At 38.3% G+C, this 19,616-nt stretch overlaps 2 protein-coding genes across 3 annotated transcripts in view; one reads left to right on the top strand and one right to left on the bottom strand.

The window, feature by feature from the left end:
- The first annotated feature begins 97 nt into the window (after positions 1 to 97).
- LOC102192298 (protein FAM19A4-like) lies at positions 98 to 8,510 on the top strand. Its single transcript, XM_005731698.2, has 5 exons — positions 98 to 414; positions 1,270 to 1,394; positions 3,432 to 3,587; positions 3,818 to 3,942; positions 5,997 to 8,510. Exons 2-5 carry the CDS (start codon positions 1,280 to 1,282, stop codon positions 6,006 to 6,008), a joined length of 408 nt encoding a protein of 135 aa, XP_005731755.1. The 5' UTR covers positions 98 to 414; positions 1,270 to 1,279; the 3' UTR covers positions 6,009 to 8,510.
- A 7,714-nt stretch (positions 8,511 to 16,224) lies between these two features.
- The window catches only part of LOC102216119 (protein FAM19A1-like), a 19,705-nt gene continuing 16,313 nt past the window's right edge, over positions 16,225 to 19,616 (bottom strand). For both annotated transcript variants that reach the window (XM_005731696.1, XM_005731697.1), the window contains exons 3-6: positions 18,739 to 18,879; positions 17,486 to 17,610; positions 17,209 to 17,295; positions 16,225 to 17,053 (exon numbers count right to left, since the gene is read on the bottom strand). In XM_005731696.1, the coding sequence (XP_005731753.1) occupies positions 17,263 to 17,295; positions 17,486 to 17,610; positions 18,739 to 18,879 (299 nt within the window). In that variant the 3' untranslated portion in view covers positions 16,225 to 17,053; positions 17,209 to 17,262. The remainder of the gene's footprint in view (positions 17,054 to 17,208; positions 17,296 to 17,485; positions 17,611 to 18,738; positions 18,880 to 19,616) is intronic.

Below are 19,616 nucleotides of genomic sequence, written 5' to 3'. Positions count from 1 at the left end.
TGAAAGTGGCCACATATTGCTCGGGAGACAGATGGCTTGTGTCTTGATTAAGATTTAATTTTCCTGACGGGAATAGCTGACAGGCTTGTCCCGCTGTGTTCACAGAGCAACACATCTCTCACATCGCATCCTGGCTGAAAGGTACAGTGTAACTCCGGGGAGAGCAGATGATGTGTGAAGGTGCAGCTTTTCACTTAGCCGGTGTGTTGACTGTAATCTATATCAGCTGCAGGCTCCCCCCCCTTCTTCTTCCCTTTTCTCGCTCTGATTCGTGCCTCTTCAGAAAGTGGAGAGTAACATTTGCAGCGAACTTTACCAACCTCGCTGAACCGATGTGATGCGCTTGCTTTTAACACCGACACTGATGATGACTTCAGCAGCGGTTCATTATACACATCAGTAACCTGAGCACAAGTAAGTAGGTGAATTAAGAATTTATCCATCAAGAAAAATTCAAATTCCAGAAGCAAAACTGATGTAGATCGTTTATGTGAGATCGCATCAGTAGCAGTGTTGGTTCAAATACTAAAAGGAAGAAAAAACAAGTTGAGTGTATGAATATTTAGATATTCGTTTGTTTGTTTGTTTGTTTTCAGAAATGATGCATTAAAAGACACGACTTAAATGGAAAAAAGGGAAATTTCCCTCACTAAACTAAAACTGATTGCCGGTATTGTAGTGTTTACTTTTCCCACACATTTTCTGTAGAACATCTTAAACTGTCTACTTGACAAATGAATTAAGAAAGTAATCCACAGTTAAATCAATGATGAAAATCATGCTATAATAGCTATAATTGGAGCCTTAAACTTTATATGAGGGGGTTTAGTGATGAATGAAAATGCCTCAAGCCATCTAGCGCAATGATGCATTGCTTGATGCCACATTGCTCTGTATAATTTATTGCTGTAATTTGACATAAAAGTCCATGTCCCACTTTATTTTTTTCTGTGCCTCATGTGGAATACAGCTTGTTTTGGAGGAAGTGTTTAGCTTTGCCCACAGAGCCGTTCACAGCTGAAAGGATAATCTCAGAAATGAGTGCAAGGACCTACTCTCATCTGCCTCTCATCAGGCTTTTGTTGGCATTTCTTTGATTTGCCTTGGCTTAGCTTGGTGATGTCAGAGTCATAATCGAGCAAATAGATTCTATGATCTGGAGGACCACTTGTCAGAGTGAGAATATATCAAAAGAGTTTAATATTGTATTTTTAATTTGTTTAATGAAAATTGTCTCTTAAAGTTTGCATGAATATTTTTTTTGTGCAGACACTTGAAGATGAAGATGAACATAAGGACACAAGCATTACACTGGGGTCTCCTCCTTTTGTGTATAATGAGCCTCTGCATCCAGCTTGTGTCCAGTGGCAACCAAAGCTCCCGAGGAAAGACAGGTAAGACCCAACCAGACCATTGGCACCCCCAGAGGAACTCATTATGGCTTTTTGGTCACTATGTGTTGGTCTGGTAGACAGTTAAAGGCCCAGTGCCACCCTAAGGCATGAGTGCTAAACCCTCACAGACTTAATTGTTGTCATCTGGTAAGGAATTGGAGGCTGCACATGCTCAAATACAATAATATTTCATACTGTTGTGAGTGGGTCTTGTTATTTCACATTCTTATTTTCTTCATCACAAAAACAGCCATAGAGAGTAACTGCCTGATTTGAACATCTTCCAGTCTTTACCGTTTAGAAAGAAGAAAAGGCAGTTCTTGCTCTGCTCTTAACACAAGCATAATTGGAAAAAATTGAAGTTAAAGTATTACAAACAAATAAAGTAAGTCTTATATGGTATATGTTTTTAATGCCTATTGACAGTCTTTTGTTGTTGTTGTTGTTGTTTGTAATGTTAGGGTATAACATCCCAACCTGTTGGACTATTGGTAGTTCAAAATCTGCGGAAATGCAGACTTGTGGAAAGTTTGCATAAAGGGATCCAAATGTCTGATAGGAGAGAGCTCCCATCTACTTGATGATTTCAAATTGGGACAGTCCTAAACCTCTCACGGTCTGAGCAGGAAGGTGCATCAAAGCCTGTGAGTCTGTGAGTGTAGAGACTGGGACTAGGCTCAGCTTTTGCAACGAGATCCAGAGAAACATTTTTGGTATTTTATTTTATTTTTTTTAGATGTAAATATGTTTTCATGTCATACAGAGCTTCATAGTATGTCTTCAGAGTTCTAAAGTAGTGATTCTGTAGAACATTCCCTCCTGAGGTTATGAATTCGTTAAACCATATCAGCCTACTGTAGTTTGACCAATTTCCAACCTAGAGGTCAGACCCCCTCTAAGTGGTCAAATGTGTGGTTTGTGAAACATATTAGATTTAATTTAATTTTAAGATTATGCTATAACATTAATAGTCATGTAAACAAAGATTACAATTAGTCTTTTTTTATGATAGCAGATCATGGATCTGACCAGGTACAAGCAGACAATTATACAGTTGAACTGCCACATAGAAACTGTTTTTGTGAGGGCTCAATTGCAGAAATGATTGGGGAGCACTACTTGAATCTAATTTTTAAGCTTATACAGTGTTATTCAATATTATGTAACAAAGAAGTAACTATTGACCTCTAGCTGTCAGACAAATGCAGCTGAATAAAAAGGGCATATTTGTGACTGAAATGCTATGGAGTAGAAGTCCAGTACAGAAGAAAATGGATACATTTCAGTGAAGTATATGAATTTCTACTTAAGAAAATACACTCACAAACAACTGCAATGTTAAGCCCTAAACCCATCTCTATGTTTTGAATAATTTTGCATTTGGCATGAGTGCTTTAATTGTAGTCTGATTTAAAACACCGTTTAATTATGAATTTCCAAATCCTGCAGGTATTGTTGACCATGGAGCCAGCCTGACACCTCAGTTCAAAATTAGCAATATTCATGCATTTTTGTAGGCTTGTTTCTCCTGCTCTCTAGCACCCCTTAAACTGGAAGTTCAGTTTTAAGTGCAGCAGAATGACTCATCAGTGATAATCCCTAAAAGCAGCATTCCTTTATGCAGATTTCTGTGCAGAGATGCAGATGCTGCTTTGAAATGTCTGCTCGTGTTCTTTATTATGCTAATTTCTGATAATGTGAAACATGAAATTAGCTTACTGAACATAATGATAATTGCTGCTAATATGTTTGCAGCATTTGAAACCCCATCCCCCTGCCTGGCGCATGAGTGCTGGTGCATTTCCTCCACTTGGTGGTGCTGTAGCTTTAAAAACAGCAAAATTAGGTTTAATCAATAAGAACTAAACTGTTTTCTAACTGTAACAAAAGATTAGATCTCAGATGTCATTAAGCCTAGAAGTGATTGCCTATAATTCTGTCATTTTTAAAAGATTAAAATCAGCCAGGCTGCCGCAACCTGCACGCAAAACTCAGCGTAGAAGATTGGTATCATTCCCTTCAAATTTTCTTTCTCAGGGTCATCACAGGAGAGGACAGGGACTTGTGAAGTGGTTGCTGCTCATCGCTGCTGCAACAAGAACAAAATTGAAGAACGCTCTCAAACTGTCAAGTGCTCCTGCTTCCCAGGACAGGTAGCAGGGACAACAAGGGCTCTGCCCTCTTGTGTTGAAGGTAATATTACTAGGACCCTCTTTCAGCTCTCTTAAACTGAAATATTTCCTCATGACATGCATGTATTACAGGTCAGAGTAGAGTTAGTTTCACTGGAGTCCACTAATACTGAGGCATTTAAGAATCATAAGAGTGTGACATTTGACTGAGATGCTTTTTCCAAACAAGGCCTTTTTTGAAGTCCTTTTGTCTATAAAGTGACCTTTTGCTGTGTTCGTCTCCCCCTCCAGCCTCTATTGTGCGACAGAAATGGTGGTGTAAAATGGAGCCGTGTCTGCAGGGGGAGGAGTGCAGAGTCCTCCCTGACCTCACTGGCTGGTCATGCATCTCTGGAAATAAAGTGAAGACCACAAAGGTGAGCAGAGGGCCTGCAATAGTCTGAGGTTACATCGACACAATAACTTTTTCATCTTAAAACAATGTTTTAAACATTATTCACCCAAATCAATATTTTAGTACAAAATCAATTTCACTTAATGCATGCATACTTGTATCACACTGATTAGTTATATACATACTGGATATGTATTTTGCTGGTGTAAACAGGAAGCAGAGGATTCAGAGGAAAAAGCAATGGCAAAAAGTTGCTTTGACTGATAATGAAATCAGTCCAACGATAATGAAAATGTTACAGAAAGTTGTGGCAAAACCTAATATGGTAATGGAAAATTAGTCCATCTTTAGTGGAAGCCATACCAAGCCAGGAAAGATCCATCCATCCATCCATCCATCCATCCATCCATCCATCCATCCATCCATCCATCCATCCATCCATCCATCCTACCATTCATCTTCTTCTGCTTATCCAATTTAGTGTTGCGGGAGAACCAACATATGAAGGATGAAATCCTATTAATTTGGGCTAACTGTAATATTTTGACTTAATTTTGTGATGTAAAAACCCACTCAGTAAGTGTACATCTATAATATTGTTTCTGCCAGTTTAGGACTATTCATAGTTCTGGAATTTACAAACTAAAACTGAGTCTGTAATGTCTATCTATGTTCTCAGTCATCCAGGCATGCTAGTCTTCAGCGTTTGAAAAGAAGGCAGCCGGACTGATTCTGTATTATTTCCCAAATTCTACATTTACAGCTCTGTAGAGAATGAACCAGTTTGGACATGAGCCCTAGCGGTTGTAAAAATTACATATTTTAAAATGAAAATAGATTCGTGTGGGTGCACCCAGAGTCACAGTGGAAGCAGCCCTACAAAAGAAATAACACATAGTGACTTTAATTTCATACATGGTATTTATAGATGCTTAAATACAGTCGCACAAAAAAATCTTCTCCATTTTCACTGTTCACTTTCATGCAAACAGGGTCTGACAAACTTGTGAATGCTCATCATAAAGCTTTATTTTAGTAAGCACTCCTTTGATGCTCAAAGATTCCACAATCAAGCATAATCACTGCTCCCAGTGCCCATATCAACCCCTTTGCTTGCACCAGGCACAGTGGGCTCAGGAACCCTAATTCTATAATCTGGTGAATGATGGGGCCAAGAGGACAAACATGAAATAAGCTGTGAACTAATACCAAAGCAGTAAAACCCATGTAATTAAATCTGACGACCAAAGGAAACCCCACTGTATTCAAATAAATAAATAAATAATTAAAATGCACATTCTCAGAAGTTGCCTTTTTGATCAGCTGTATTCTATAAATGATTCATAGTAGAGAATATTTTATAGTGAGACAGGGAAAGTGAACACATGCAGCATATAGAAAGTGATCATTGTCTACAGAAGTCATGTGATCATCAGATTATACTCCCAACAGAATAGAACAAAAGCACATACTTTTGTCCTTTTTGCTAACCCCTGCATTTGTTACTGTCACTGAGCTTTTTGAGCCTTTTGCTCACAGATCGGGCATACAGTTTAAAACACTTTACTGGCTGCTTTACTTTAGACAGTAAATAAAAACACACTGCTCACTTCTGGTTTAGCACTGTGGATTTTGCTGTGGAAATTAACAGCTGTCTCAAACAGATTTTTATCAGCAATATGTAGTGTACGCTAATGAATTTGCTTCCTTGTTCACTCATTCACTTCTCTGCATCTAATGGATGCTTAATAGCTTAGTAAGCAGTAAATTGAAATTATGCGTACTTAACATAATTTTACATCATCATTGACAGCTGTTTGCAAATTCTTGAGATAGAGAGTATTTCTCTTATCGCAGCACCACACGCTTTCTTAGAATTTGGAGAAATTCAATCCCTCACAAGCCATTACAGATACTCAGCTATGATTGGGGTAATGAGCGGAGTTTAACGAGGGATAGATTGAAACTAGAACAAATTCGACAGTATTTAATTTGCTTTTCAGATGTACTGAAATCATTGTGATGGAGAAAAATCAAAATGTAATTTTCTTTTTTTCATTTATGTTTCATTTTCAGGTGACATGGTAGCAAGACAGAAGCTCCAGCTAATCAGTGCAAGCCCATACTGGTCTGCCTCGGTCAACTTAAATAACATTACACTGTGAGGATAGTGAATGCCCCGTCAGATGGAGCACAGAACAATATAGATTTAATTAGATATGGCTCAGCTTTGCAGAAAATCATCATTTTAATTTGCTTTGTCTTGGAACAATTTTGGTTTGTGTTAATGCCATGGCGTAGAGAATCTATTAGCAATTGACCTGGGATAAAATGATGCAGCACCTTTTCCAATCCAAATGAACAGCTTTTGCAAAAGTCTATCATTGTGTTTTGCGCTTGATATTCTGGGCACATTGTGATGCACTCAATCAAAGTTTGGATGGGTCTGCTGGCAGACACTTAAAAAGAGATTTTGTGGATTTTCAGGAGGCAGAATGTGAATCCAGTCAGTGGCCTGTGACTCTCTCAAAGCAGAAGCCAACAAATTCTGAGAAATTTATTATTATATAGCATTTGTAGACAACCCTGTCTCTTAACTTACTCTGAGTTTCATAAGAGGTCCGCTCCCTTTCCACAAAGAAGCACTCTTTCAAACACGGCACGAACACACACACACACACACACACACACACACACACACACACACACACACACACACGCACACACGCACACACACATGACTATGCATACACAAAGGCTGCTTTTTGACTCCACTGGTTGGACGGGCCACCACCTGCAAGGCTGTGATGGCATGCACACAAGCATGAAGCTCTGATGCAAAACAAGGACTGTTTGAAATGCTAATCATGGGGAGAAAGGGGAGAGAAAAGAGAAGAGGTTCTTCTTCACTGCTGAGAGTCTTTACATCATGCTTTTTTTTGTTTCTGTTTGTGCTCCTGTGGAGGGGACTATGCTTATAGTAATGATGGGAAACACTGACAGTTCTCTGCCTTGAAGCAAATCGTAGCCACTAACACAACACAATGTTTACCTTTATTACCACTTCATCACTTGTCCTCTTTATATAAATAATATTCCTTCTGGACCCACCTCGATTGCCTCTCTTTTATCTCTTGAGTTCAGGCAGATACTTTGCAATTTACCTTTGAAATGAAGGGACCAAAAAAAAAAAGAAAAAAAGAAAATAAAAACACAAATACAGCAGCTGCAAATCATTCCAACTTCCAGCATTAGACTTGCATGCATAACAACCGCTGCAAGTTGAAAGCAGCTGAACTCAACATAAGACATTTATGCATGATTTATATTTTACATGTTATTGTTTTAGTAGTGACAAGAGTCTTCACTGAAAGGTCTGAAACTCAAGTGTTTACACGTTGGCTATTTTGTAAGCGTTCAGGTTTAATTCTTCCTTAACTCTTGCAGTGCTGTGAATTCATTTTACGGGATGCAATATGTAAATCTAAGATCATGTAGCGATACAGTATTCAATCACGCTGGATGTTTTTTACTGGTTTTAGATGACAGTAGTATCTCATGGAATCTGTAGTTCAAAAGTTCATCTCCTTTGTGTTTCTTCTTTTCCTGGAAATTGTTTTTATAGCTCAGAAAATAATTCAGAGGATAGCAGTGAGAATAGAAACATAGGGCCTTTGCAATGCTTTCCAGATGTAGATTATTATGTGCATACATCTTAAGCAATGAATGTCGCATACAGAGCTCCATATGCCATGTTTATGTTGATCTCATCGAGGTATTTAGGGAATACCACCTTTCTTTCTTTCTCAAATTGTTCTTTTTTCATGAGCTTGCACTTAAATGTGCCTGATGGGACGTTTTGAGATTCTTCTGATTTTGAGATTTAGATTTCTTTATTTGTGACACAAAACCCTTCTTCTAAATCACTCTAAATGTGATATGCTTTTGAGTATTTTGTAGGTTCACTGGCTAGTTTTTAACCATTCTGACAGCAGTATTACAAAACTGCAGACCTTGTAAACTTGTCTGACATAGTTAGGACAAAGTAGGGTGATGGTGCTTTAACATTTGGACTGTTTTTGTATAAAAACTATAGGTGCAATAACAGAAACCATTTAAAATGTAATGCAATCCATTGTACAACTGTTATATATGGCTATACTGAATGAATATACTATACAGTCGTGTTGGGATTTAGTGCATTTGTTCAAGATATACAAAAGAGTCCTACAGTGATCTGCAATATTTATTTGTTTAATTTAGCTGCACGTATAACTCAAAAACTCCAAATATTCTGTGGTAGTAAACACAGTATCATGGGGGTTTTGGAGTGTCAGACTGACAATATATGCAATCAGAAGCTACTACCTCAGGCATTAGAAACAGAAATTATCGTTGCAGTCACAACAGTTTTTAATAATTTGTCACTCTTGATTTTGTTCAATTTTGACAGCCGACGCTTCTCTCAGTGATGCAAACTCTGGGAATAAACCAAAAAATATTTATTTACTCTCAAACCCTTCAGAAATATGGATTGTGAACGCTATCTTGTTAAAGATGCTTCTCAGTGACTGATTTAACTCCTCAGGCTTGAACTGAAAATGAAGTTTACTCACAGAAAGATCACTGGAAGTTAAACCAAGGAGCTGGTTGAGTCCCACGGGAGTCTTTTCAATGTTCTTGCTCATTGAACCACATTGTACTTTTTGAATTTAAAATAAAATTGTATTTTTAAAGTTCCATAATTCCCAAACTGTTCTTGAACTGTTTGTGAATAAATATTTAGAATGACCAGGAATTAAAATGGAAAAAAAGACACATCTGCTGGGAATCCCTACAATCTGCTGCATCTGTACTTTTTCAGAAAAAATACAGGATTGAACTGTCATGAGTTTACATTGTAACATAATGTTTTGTCACGTACTGTTTGGTCATATTTTGTGACGTAAGAGATTTGGTTTTTAAAAATTTCAACAGGAACTAACTTAGTGTAAAAAAAGTTTGAAGTAGGGAACAGTACTTTATACCCCAGGGGGTTTTATGTCAACGGTGACAGCACACATCCTCAAATTTCTGCCTATATTCCTAAAATACCAGTAGCACTCACAGCTTTATTTTCTCTGATATATTTTCAAAGGAGCTGGTGTGACATTCATTAGGTAACTTTCAGATGTGTCTCAGATAAACTGTGATTCATACACACACTCACACAGGGACTTAGGAAATTTCAGCGCTGCTTGATTACCTCTTATCTGAATAAGTAAAGTAAAGTCAGTCACTTTATCGCTATGCTTTTTCACAAATTAAGTCGAAGCTCTCTCGGCACCTGCCATCAAAACAAGAATCACATCCCCCCCAAAATAAAAATGAAAGCAGCCAAATGAGTTAATTAAGGCGGGTGTTATAGGATCTGCACTCTTAGATGGGAGTAGCTGCACACACGAAATAAATGCTTTAAAAGCTGAGGCAAATAATCAGAAAATTATAACAGATGAGAGGATTAAAGATCCACAAGATGAGGGGGAAAAGTAACCTCACTTTTGAGATGTTATTCCAAAGGAGTAAGAGAAAGCTCGAACATTTCTTTACACTTGATTCTCACAATTCAAACCAGACTCACAAATAACACGTTTCTGACAGCTTATATGATGGGAGTTTCCGGATGATATGTGACGGGGAACATTTCCTCTCTTGTGGCTGTCTGTTGGGGACAGTAGTTCATGTTCACTAATAGAAAATAAACTGTCCTGGGGCTCATGAAAAACATAATGGAAACACTGTTCTATTCCCCTTTAACAACTTTCACCTCATCTAGAGTTGACAGTTATAATAAAAAATGTAAACACACTTCTCATTCTCTGTGTATAACTGCAGAGTGTGTGTGTTTGTGTGTGTGCAAACTGAATTAGCCTTCTTTAATAAGAGACAGCTATACAGTAAAGGCGACTTAAAGCAATGGTCTCAATGTAGTCTGGTCACAGCTCGAAGCTTCCATCTATTTGCTGTGTCGTTATGCAGACATACTATCTCCAAAAGAGATTATATTTGTGCTTAATTAAAACAGACAGCTGAACAATTACACTTTAATGAACAAACATTAATTGGACACAATTAATGTTATCAGCTGTGTGTGATGTATAGGCCTTTATGCCTCTTGGCTGCATGCTGCAGTATAGACTGTTATGCACCCATAGTGAAAATAGAGAATTACACTGGTGATGCTGATGTACTGTGTCGGGGTATAACTTTCTTATTTACAGGTTTTATTTCTGAGAAGGAAGGTGGAAAAATCATCTACTGGATTTCACTTTGTCATTGCTTGAACCCAAGTGATAATAAGACTCAATTACAAGTTGCCAGTCAAATTTTGTTTCTCAAAAATCTTTCCATCTCCTTAACTCCTTATCCAGTTCAGGGTGACAGGGAGTAAAAGTTTATCCTGGCTGTCCCAGGGTGACTCGCAGGGTACACCATTGACAGGCCAACAGTTTATCGCAGGTCTAAGACAGAGGGATGGACAAGAGTTCACACTAAGACCAATTAAGGAACACCAAATAACTTAATGTGGGTCTAAAACCTTTCGACTATCGGAATATGCTGGTGAGAACAAATAGTGGTCTAAATTGACCACTGCTGTAAATGGTTGTCTTTCTTACCTAACAATGGCTTTTTCTAGTATTTATTTAAGTATTTATTAGATACTAGATAATAGATATTTAAATAATAGAAAAATGTAATACTTAAATACTACTTCCACTAATACATTTATTAAGGTTGATATCTAAGAAAGCAAATAAGTGTATTTCTGTCATAGTCCAGCTCTTTACATAAATGTGAGAAACAGTGCTTTAATCATGGTTTACCAATTTATTAACCAGACAAAGCAAAAACCATTATTAACTTTATAAGATGTGTTAGTCAGCGTTGTCAGTGTGTCAGCAGTGTTTCAGTGTAAAGTGAATGTCAATGTGTAGCGTAAACCTAAAGTAACAAGCCTGATGCCAAGAAAACAAATAACATGGTGCTGAGTGAAGGAAGAGAGTAAGCAACTGCTTAAATGCTCCAAGGAGACTGAGCAGGTGCTCCCGGTTGCTCTAATTAACTCAGCCTACCAGGAACCTGCAAGGCAACAGAGAGGGACGGGCAGGGCCACGTAGCAGGCCCTGGCCAAGGCGGCGGGCCGTCACATTTCTAAAATGTCTAAAGTGTTCTTTTAGAGACACAATTAGAATAATAAGAGAACAAAACATAGTGTCATTGTATATTTGCTTGAGTCAGAAAATGAAGGTTTTTTTCCCTTTACTTGCATCTTATCGTCATTTTAGGGGCAAACAAGGACAAAAGTGTAACTGTGTAATGAGCGCCTTTATCCCCTGTCTGAACTGTCGACATATGATGTCCCCACTGAAAACACACTTGAGCAAGGACCATGTGTTCAGCTTTCATATCACGACAGCCTAATTTTCAAAACTATTTTTAAAGTGTTTTGTATGGGTAATTGTGATTTACTGTCACTCTCCATTAAAGTCAAGAATAAGGGTGAGGCCAGGGTGCTGGGGAGGAAAATAACCCACAGCAAGACACCGCAGTCAGGGAGAAGGATCGGAGACGAGTTGGTCGCTGCTCATTTCACGTCCTTTGTCTCAACGGATGACGGTCACATTATGTCACTGTCTGCTTTGAAACATGCAAAACACAGAAATCTTCAGATACGCAGATATGAGCGCACTATTATTCCTGAATAAAAAAAAAAATATATATATATATATATCAGTTTGAGGACCAACACTGTGAATGGGGGATTCTAACTCATTTCACTGTTAACATGAGCAGTCTTTCCAATATCTCCCAAAGGCACAACAGTTTTCATTTTCAAGGCTCAGACATTAGAAACTAAACCACCAGCCCAAATCCAACATAAATAATAAGAGCACACAACACTCTTACTCAGGCTGCAGGCAGTTCCAAGTCATGGTAAGTCTGTTCAGCTTCCCCACAAAGCTAAACCATTATACTAAACCTATTTTTGCATACCTGTAGTTATTGTGTACTATATGCTGTGGTGTTCACAATAGCCTGACAAAAGGCAAGGGAAGCTCATCTTTAATTCAAGGCAGGTTTTCTCTCACAAAGATAAATCCTCTTCCCACTTATAAGGGTGTGTGAGTGGGGGTGGGGGTGGGGGTGGGGGCTCCAACTATTCATCTCTCTATTGAGCAATTATTTAGCCTACCTGTATCCTCTGCAATTTTAGAGAAGGATTCAATTTTATGTTTCTTTTAGCCATTTAGCTGCTGCTCTACCCAGAGTGACACTGAATTGCTAGAACTGATCCTCTGCCATAATGACGGTGTTCCAGCGTGCAACATATGGCCAACACTTGTCACGTTCATTTCCAGACAGTCATGTAGCAGGTTGCACCCTACTCACATATGCACACCTGGAAACCGAGCATTCTGTCGTATGTGTCACCACAACACAACGTGATTCTGCTGGAAAAACATTTTTACGCCTCTGATTTAATTTCCTCTTGTTTGCCAGCATGAATACTTTAAAAAAGTCATCCCTGCAAAAATGTAAAATGTCAGCCGAGTGCCTCTGCATTGGTTTGATATAACTTGATATAAGCTAGTGGAACAGACACTGTGCCAGTGTCATTGTAAATCTGTCTATGTTTTCTTTGTGTGATCAAGTTGTTATTCCTTTGTGAGGACCTAACGGCTTGAAAGGCCTGGTATTCTCGGCATGAATCATTTAGATGAAAGCCTGAGGAGGAGGGGGGAAGGAGCATGAGGCACCTGATGTCAACTTTAATTAGAATCCAGTTTGGTCCGCGTTACCTTGACTTTGAAATCCTAGAGTCCTGCAGGGGAAGTGGAGACAGTTCCACGGTTACAGGATGTGATTAGACTGGGTAATCTCGGCGATTGCTCGATGCCACAGAAAACCACTGCAAAAACGAGTTAATAACTTTCACTTTGTTAAATGCTTTTTTCCACAGTATGCACTCCATGCCCCGCAGTTTCTCGTATATTTACTGAGTGCAACAAGAGCTGCAGTTGGTTTTTCTAGTATTAATTAACAGGCAAGCCCTGCACTGATCTTCACACAATCAGATAATTATTGGTGCGTGGGGGTTGTCTTGATAGGAATTATTACAAATTTAAAAGCCTATCATCATTCCCAGTTGTTCAAAGTTGCACCTTGATATTCATGAAAACAGAAAAAGTGACTTCCCAGTGCAGACAGTGGAACATGACCAGACTCTCTGAGTGTTTTGAATGAAATGTGTCTTTAGAACAAACCCATGGGAGCTCTAAATCCCAGGATGTCCCTGGTGCGTCATAAAAAGAAGTCAGGGCACATCACCATCACTTGTGTCTTATTTCTCACTGTTCTGCTGCATGATGTGAGACATCAGGGCCTACAGCTTTAGCCCAGAGAGCCACTCCACAGACAGACAGAAAAAAGGAGGCTGCTGACATCGTCCACACTTTATGCCCGTTTAGCAATCCCATTTTGGACATGCAACATTATTTCAAATGCTAGTTAAAAGCATGGCAGCCTGGGGGAAATAAAAGAAAGACCTAAATAATATGTTCATGAATTCATAGGGATCACTGCTGGCCCTGCTGCATGTTGTAATTTCAGTACAATAAATGATGGACATTGTGCTGTAATTTGGCATCTGTGATTATGCTGCATGAGTCTCAGTGCAGACTGAGCCAAAAATTAACATGTGCAAGGACAGCAGGGGGAAAAAGAGATGTCTCTCTTAATACAGCCACCCCTGGATTTACAGTAAAATGCTGTCCCTTTAAAAAACACATTCTTTGTATAAAGGTCTTCACTGAATCAAATCTCTGCTTTGTATGGCAATGAGTGCAAATTCTTGTCAAAATCACAACATGTAGCAACCACTATAGCTGAGTGTAGTTGCTATGCAAACAACCTCTCCATGTTTTTCATTGAGAGTCAAACTGTTGTCTCCCTTCCTGGTTAGCTTGTATTCAACCTAATTTTATACTGCATTCTTGCATAAGTCTTTTAAAACATTTTAAATTTAGTTTTGGTTTGTAAATTTGACTACTTAGAAAGTCAAAGAATACATTTTTACTCTTAACATTGGAAGCTGTATTTTGTTTAAGGATATTTACAAATACCTTCAGGCACCGGGTAAAAGAAATCCCAAATAAATTAATATTCCATAGATTGCATTGGTCACTACTGTGGTGCATTCAGCTACCTTTCAGTGTTTTGTACCTGGGCAAACTTGATCTTTTCTAGACAGAAAGTAGATGTCTGTGAAATATTATAAAAATACCTTTGATATTGTGACCTCCCCTGTCTAAAGGGCAAAATATAAAGAATTGTTTTAAGTAATTTATAAGGGGCTAAGGCCTCAAACGGGATAAGGATTTTATGTAACTCATGGGAGTGATTTTTGTTCAGTGCTACATAAAATGATATTGTGTGTTTTATCTTATTTAAGGTTCAGATGAAATCCTTCCTGAGCTTAAAAGTCAAATAAAACATCTATATATTAATATTTTTATCTAATAGATGAGTGATCCAGAGTATTCTAATGAGCGCACAAGCTGTGCTTTTCAAGAGAGCTGAATATCAGTGGAAAGCAGAAAATAATGAAACAAGTGGAAGGTCCAGGAAAAAACAATTTTTCCTGAAGATGGATGACACACTGCACAGCGACAGCAGCCACGAGTTCCTCCTGGAGTAATTCCTGAGGGAGCGAGGCTGTGAAAGCAATGGCCAGTGTCCCACTGAGTGCTGCATCAAAATGTTGTAAATACAGGGGAGCAATGCTTGTTTGCCATTTATTCATGCGCGATTGTCTTGCCTGTACAGGGAGCAAGAGTGACTCCAATTAATGACCTGTGTGTTGAGCTGAAAGAGGCTTCTGTGAAGGGTTGAATAGCACATTCTCAGAAAAAGCAATTGTGATTAAAGAAATAATATTAGATTTTGGAAAATATGCTTATTCTTTTAGATATCCATAAAGCTTAAATAACTAAAATATTCATGGGCTGTGGGAGGAGGACCTACCAAGCAAATAGGGATCATGATAATCCCAAATAGCAACACAGGACATGCTGCTTAACTTTAAAAAGAAATGAAAACTAACCTGTCTTTATTCAAAAGTAAGACCCTCTGCTAAGCAGCACCTCCAAAAAACTAAACACTGAAAAGAATGTCAGTGTCCCTGAAAGGTCACCGTGACTCCCGATGTGTCTTTGTCAATGCCTGTCCATATGCTAACACAATCTAACATACATTTTATTAGAATTAAAAAACTTCTGTTGTTGTAACCAAAAAAACTTAAAATCATTTGACATCTAAAAACATAGCAATCTGGAAACTTATTAAAAGAAAGCAAAACCTGAATTTTTAAATCCACAAATGCGCAAGTGAGTTTGAAACAAATGAACCTCAGGACTAGTGTTTGAATTGCACTTTGGAGAATATAGAAGTATAATGTTGCTGTAGAGTTAGTTACACTGTAGGCTCAGAGACTGTATATAAAAGATGGATGTAGGTGTTGTGATTATCGCTCAGAAGTTTAAAGTTTAAAGCCTTGAGATAAGCATTATGCTTATTGTTTAATTAACTTTTTTCTACTCAGAAGAGAAGAAACTGAAGTGTGCTTACGTCTTTCCATTCCCTAAACGACACCCTGCTTTACTTTACGTTTGTGTGCAGTTTACGAAATTACATCACACTATATTAAATAAGACATAAACTAGTGATAGAGGCCATAAACCCATCAGCTAAGCGGCTACTGAGGCCATAAATTAAATTGGAAATGCAGTTAATTTCTCCCAGACTCATTTCTTCTAGCCTTATACACAAGCACGATTTCTTTTTGTTTCTTTCTTTTGCAGTTGGAGGAGCTGCCCCCTGCTGCCTATAAGAGCAAATGCCCTATTGGCTTCACTTTTCCAACCTGTGGGTTACGTCCATCCTTTTATATAAGTCAGTGTGTGGGTTACAGCTAGAGCTCAATGGGCTATTAGGAGTTTCTTTTTAAAGCTGACCAAAGAATGTGCACACAGCTGTAACTACGTTGCTTTGATATCAGAGAAAACAAGGGGAGGCGAGTTCTAAGTGTCATTTCCCCCCCCCCTGCGATTTCTCAGTCGACTTGTGGATTTTTATTTGCGATGCACATAGCAGTACAGAAGTGATCATTTCCTCAGGAAGTGTGAGGTGCACTGAATCTAAAATATTATTTTTGGGGGGTTTTGTGTTCATGTTTTACTGAGTGGCAAAGATGCACTCGCATGAGTAACAGGAACACTGACTTTAATGAAACTTCAGCACATATCAATAGATGGCTTCATATGTACAGTATTACCATTTGAATCATCCAACACAAATAAGGCATTTCAAGTTTTGGAAATGGTTTAACTGGTTTCACATGTTTTGGTGAATCAACAGGTTTTAGGGTAGCTGACATTTCACCAAATTTAATTGGTAAAGCAATTTAAGAGGTTATCAAAGGCATACACGTACCACACAAACAAATGGCAAAATGTATCAAGACACACAAGCAGTATTTGTAAAACATCTTCCTCATAATGCATTTGTTTCATCCTAACATATTATTCGTGAACTCATCAGACTTTGGCTCTTTTGTGGGTTAGAAGGGGGGAAGGTTCACCACCACCATAAATAGTTCATGTACACAATGAAGGACAAACAAATTATGTACAATGTTTTTCCTCTAATATTAAAAGGAGTAAAGAAAATCCTGAGGGCTGTCAGCTTCTGCACTTGCTCATCCCATGTCCTTTGATATATTCCTCTCCTGTTTGGTGCTTCGTAGTACACATCTGTCTTACTGATGTCTACGGAGGGACGTCAGATTCTCTCCAGATATTAATCCAAATGCACAGACAGTCTCGTTCTGTCTCAGAGTTGGAAAAAAAATGGGGAAAATGTATTCATTACAAGGTTATGATGAAGTTTCCTGCAGGCAGCTTTGAGCAGGAGCCTTGAGCAGAATGTGTTTTATGTATTCTACATCTTTTTACACTTTGATTTGAGAAGTGTCTGCATTTCTTCAAGCAACAATAGGTTCATTGTCTCTTGCGTTAATTGGTCCTACGACAGTGCTGAAATGAGAAAGAAAGACACATTTAGAGGGCTATATGCTAAGAGTTAATAGCACAGAAGAGAGCATAAAGTCTGTGTTTTGCTCTTTGCTCAGTTCAGAAGTTGGAACAGTTGGGAGAAATTAATTAGTAATCCAGTTTCCCAGTAAGCTGACCTGCAAATTATCCTCTGCACCTGAGGTCTTCACTTGCATCCCTTCCGCAAAATGCTAATATGTTGATGTTGTGTATGGCTGAGTGTTCTGACAAGAAAAATAAGGAAGGAATTAAGAGGTTAGACTCAGTTGTTAACAAGTCAATTTGCACTGAAAAGGAATCCTGCAAAGTTCAATGTTTTGCTGATGCCACAGACAGAGTCACTGAATGCTACACTTTTCTTCCACATTTCTGCTATAATATCATGAATCCTGCGGTCAAGAGAGGTTATCTTACCCTTGTGGTTTTGATCTTGTTCCCCGCATAACACATCCAGCCTGAGTTGTCAGGGAGCGTCTTACATTCCTCCCCCTCCAGGCAAGGCTCCATCTCACACCACCACTTCCCAATTACTATGGATGCTACAGGCAACAAAGACAAGAGAAATAACATAGTAGGCAAGTAAAAAGCCCCAAACTGAAAAAGCCTGAAAGCACAGCTTTGGTGGTTAGGAGATTTAAGGTGAAGTTGTCTAATTCTAATTATCTATATGTTACGTCAAAGCTATCGGTAAGTAATGTGGCTGTATTTGATAGCTCTATATGCTTTGGACAAACCGTTTTGGTGAAAAACTATTGCTTTACATTGTATATCCTTTAAAATGTGGCCTCTTTATTAGATGCAGTTATACATTAATACAGAGGCTGGAACTCAGGCTTTTCATTGAGTGTAGGGATTGGTAGGTGTGACTGGGACTTGACTTTAATGCACACCATATCCCTGCCATCAGAAGAGAAAATTGCCTTAAATACAGGGTAAGTAGACAGTAAATGGTTTGCAATGTGTGACAGAGGAAAAGAATGTGTCAGAGCTGACATGGAGAGCACTCAAATATCCCTCAGTCTGCTCAGATATTGCAGTAATATTTGCAAAAGGGTTTAAGATAAAAGCTGCAGGTGAGAGGTTTCCTAAAGCCAATATGTGTTTTAGTTGTGTCAGACCCCGACACCAAATTCATTTCTTACAAAGCATTGAGCTTGTGTAGGAGACATTTGTCAAAGCATGTGTAAAACCTTCATGAAATATCCACAAGGTGCATATTTAATCAACGCCTATTTTGTCTGTGTCTCTTTGCCTTATTCTATTTTTTATTTCTGCACTCTTCCCTGAGGTGCGCTACATTTGGCAGATGTATTTGACTGTCTTGTGTTGGAGTAAAGCTTACCCCTGCAGAAACCTTCTGCTGTCTGTCAGCAACACAATTTGTATGTGGCATTATCGCAGGTAATGTTAATCTTATTTGGGACAAAGCATTGCACGGGTGACTTCAGCCTTTTGAGAGATTTGCACAAATCTCTGTATCTTTACAAAACATATTTTGTATGTAAAACAGAACATGCTTGGTAGAATTCCAAGGGGGAAGCATCCTATTCTTGCAAAGCAGTCACACACAGAATAAATACCATGCAATCATAGGACAGAATTAGTAAAGCCGATATTGTAGATTAACCTGATATTTTTTCTTCTTCTTTGGTTATAAAAATACTCACCGTCGACACATGAAGGCCTGTTTCTAGTGGTTCCAGCTACCTTCCCTGGCAGACAGGAACACTTGACCGTCTGTGACCGCTCCTCAATACGATTCTTATTACAGCATCTGTGAGCAGCAATTACCTCACATGTGCCCCCTTCTGATAAGAAAGACAGAAAAAAAATGGGCTACATTTAGCCATTAAGTTGAGCTGCATTTGCGTTCTAAACACTTAACTCATTTGTGGACATTTGTGGATTCACTGCTGGAAAGTTACTAATTTAGCTGAGCTCCGTGTTAACAATTATGAGGTTACTTGAGTAGTTTACACTAATCTTGCTGTTTGGAAGGAAATATTTCTGCTCATCTACATTTAACTGATGATTGTCGCTTGATTAATCAAAGAGACAATTATTAGGTTTTTAATCAACTGCTGTGTTTTCAAGCATGAAGTATTTTGGGGAGCAGTTTCTCCTGTGAAAGCAGACCCATTTTAAACCTATTGAAGGTCATTTTAAACATAGTTATTGACAAAACAGGTTTTTTAAAGATGCTATTTAGCTTTCTGAATGGAATAGCTTTTTCCCAAATATCACGATATTAATAATATCAGATTCACAGTGAATTTATTACATCTTTAGTTATGCTTTAGATAGTACATATAACCACATATGATAAGCTTATAAAATGCTTTGGATTGGCCAAGCTTGCTTCCATGTGACTCTTTATTAAAAGAGCGGTGTATAGGTCGGACCCCTTCTTATCTCTCAGATAACTATGATTTTAGCTTAGATATATAAAATGCTCATCTATCTATCTATCTATCTATCTATCTATCTATCTATCTATCTATCTATCTATCTATCTATCTATCTATCTATCTATCTATCTATCTAT

The sequence above is a fragment of the Pundamilia nyererei genome, unplaced genomic scaffold (assembly GCF_000239375.1).
Source record: "Pundamilia nyererei isolate P.nyererei 1_Seehausen unplaced genomic scaffold, PunNye1.0 scaffold00044, whole genome shotgun sequence".
Classification (NCBI taxonomy): Eukaryota; Metazoa; Chordata; class Actinopteri; order Cichliformes; family Cichlidae; genus Pundamilia; species Pundamilia nyererei.
The sequence above is the reverse complement of the archived record's forward strand: the minus strand, read 5'-3'. Positions and strand labels throughout refer to the sequence as shown.

Excerpts from the sequence above, each read along its gene's own strand:
- LOC102192298 (XM_005731698.2), top strand. The coding sequence starts at position 1,280 with ATGAAGATGAACATAAGGACACAAGCATTACACTGGGGTCTCCTCCTT. Across the intron at positions 1,395-3,431 it reads AAGCTCCCGAGGAAAGACAG|GGTCATCACAGGAGAGGACA; the intron begins GTAAGACCCAAC and ends TTTCTTTCTCAG. Across the intron at positions 3,588-3,817 it reads TCTGCCCTCTTGTGTTGAAG|CCTCTATTGTGCGACAGAAA; the intron begins GTAATATTACTA and ends CTCCCCCTCCAG.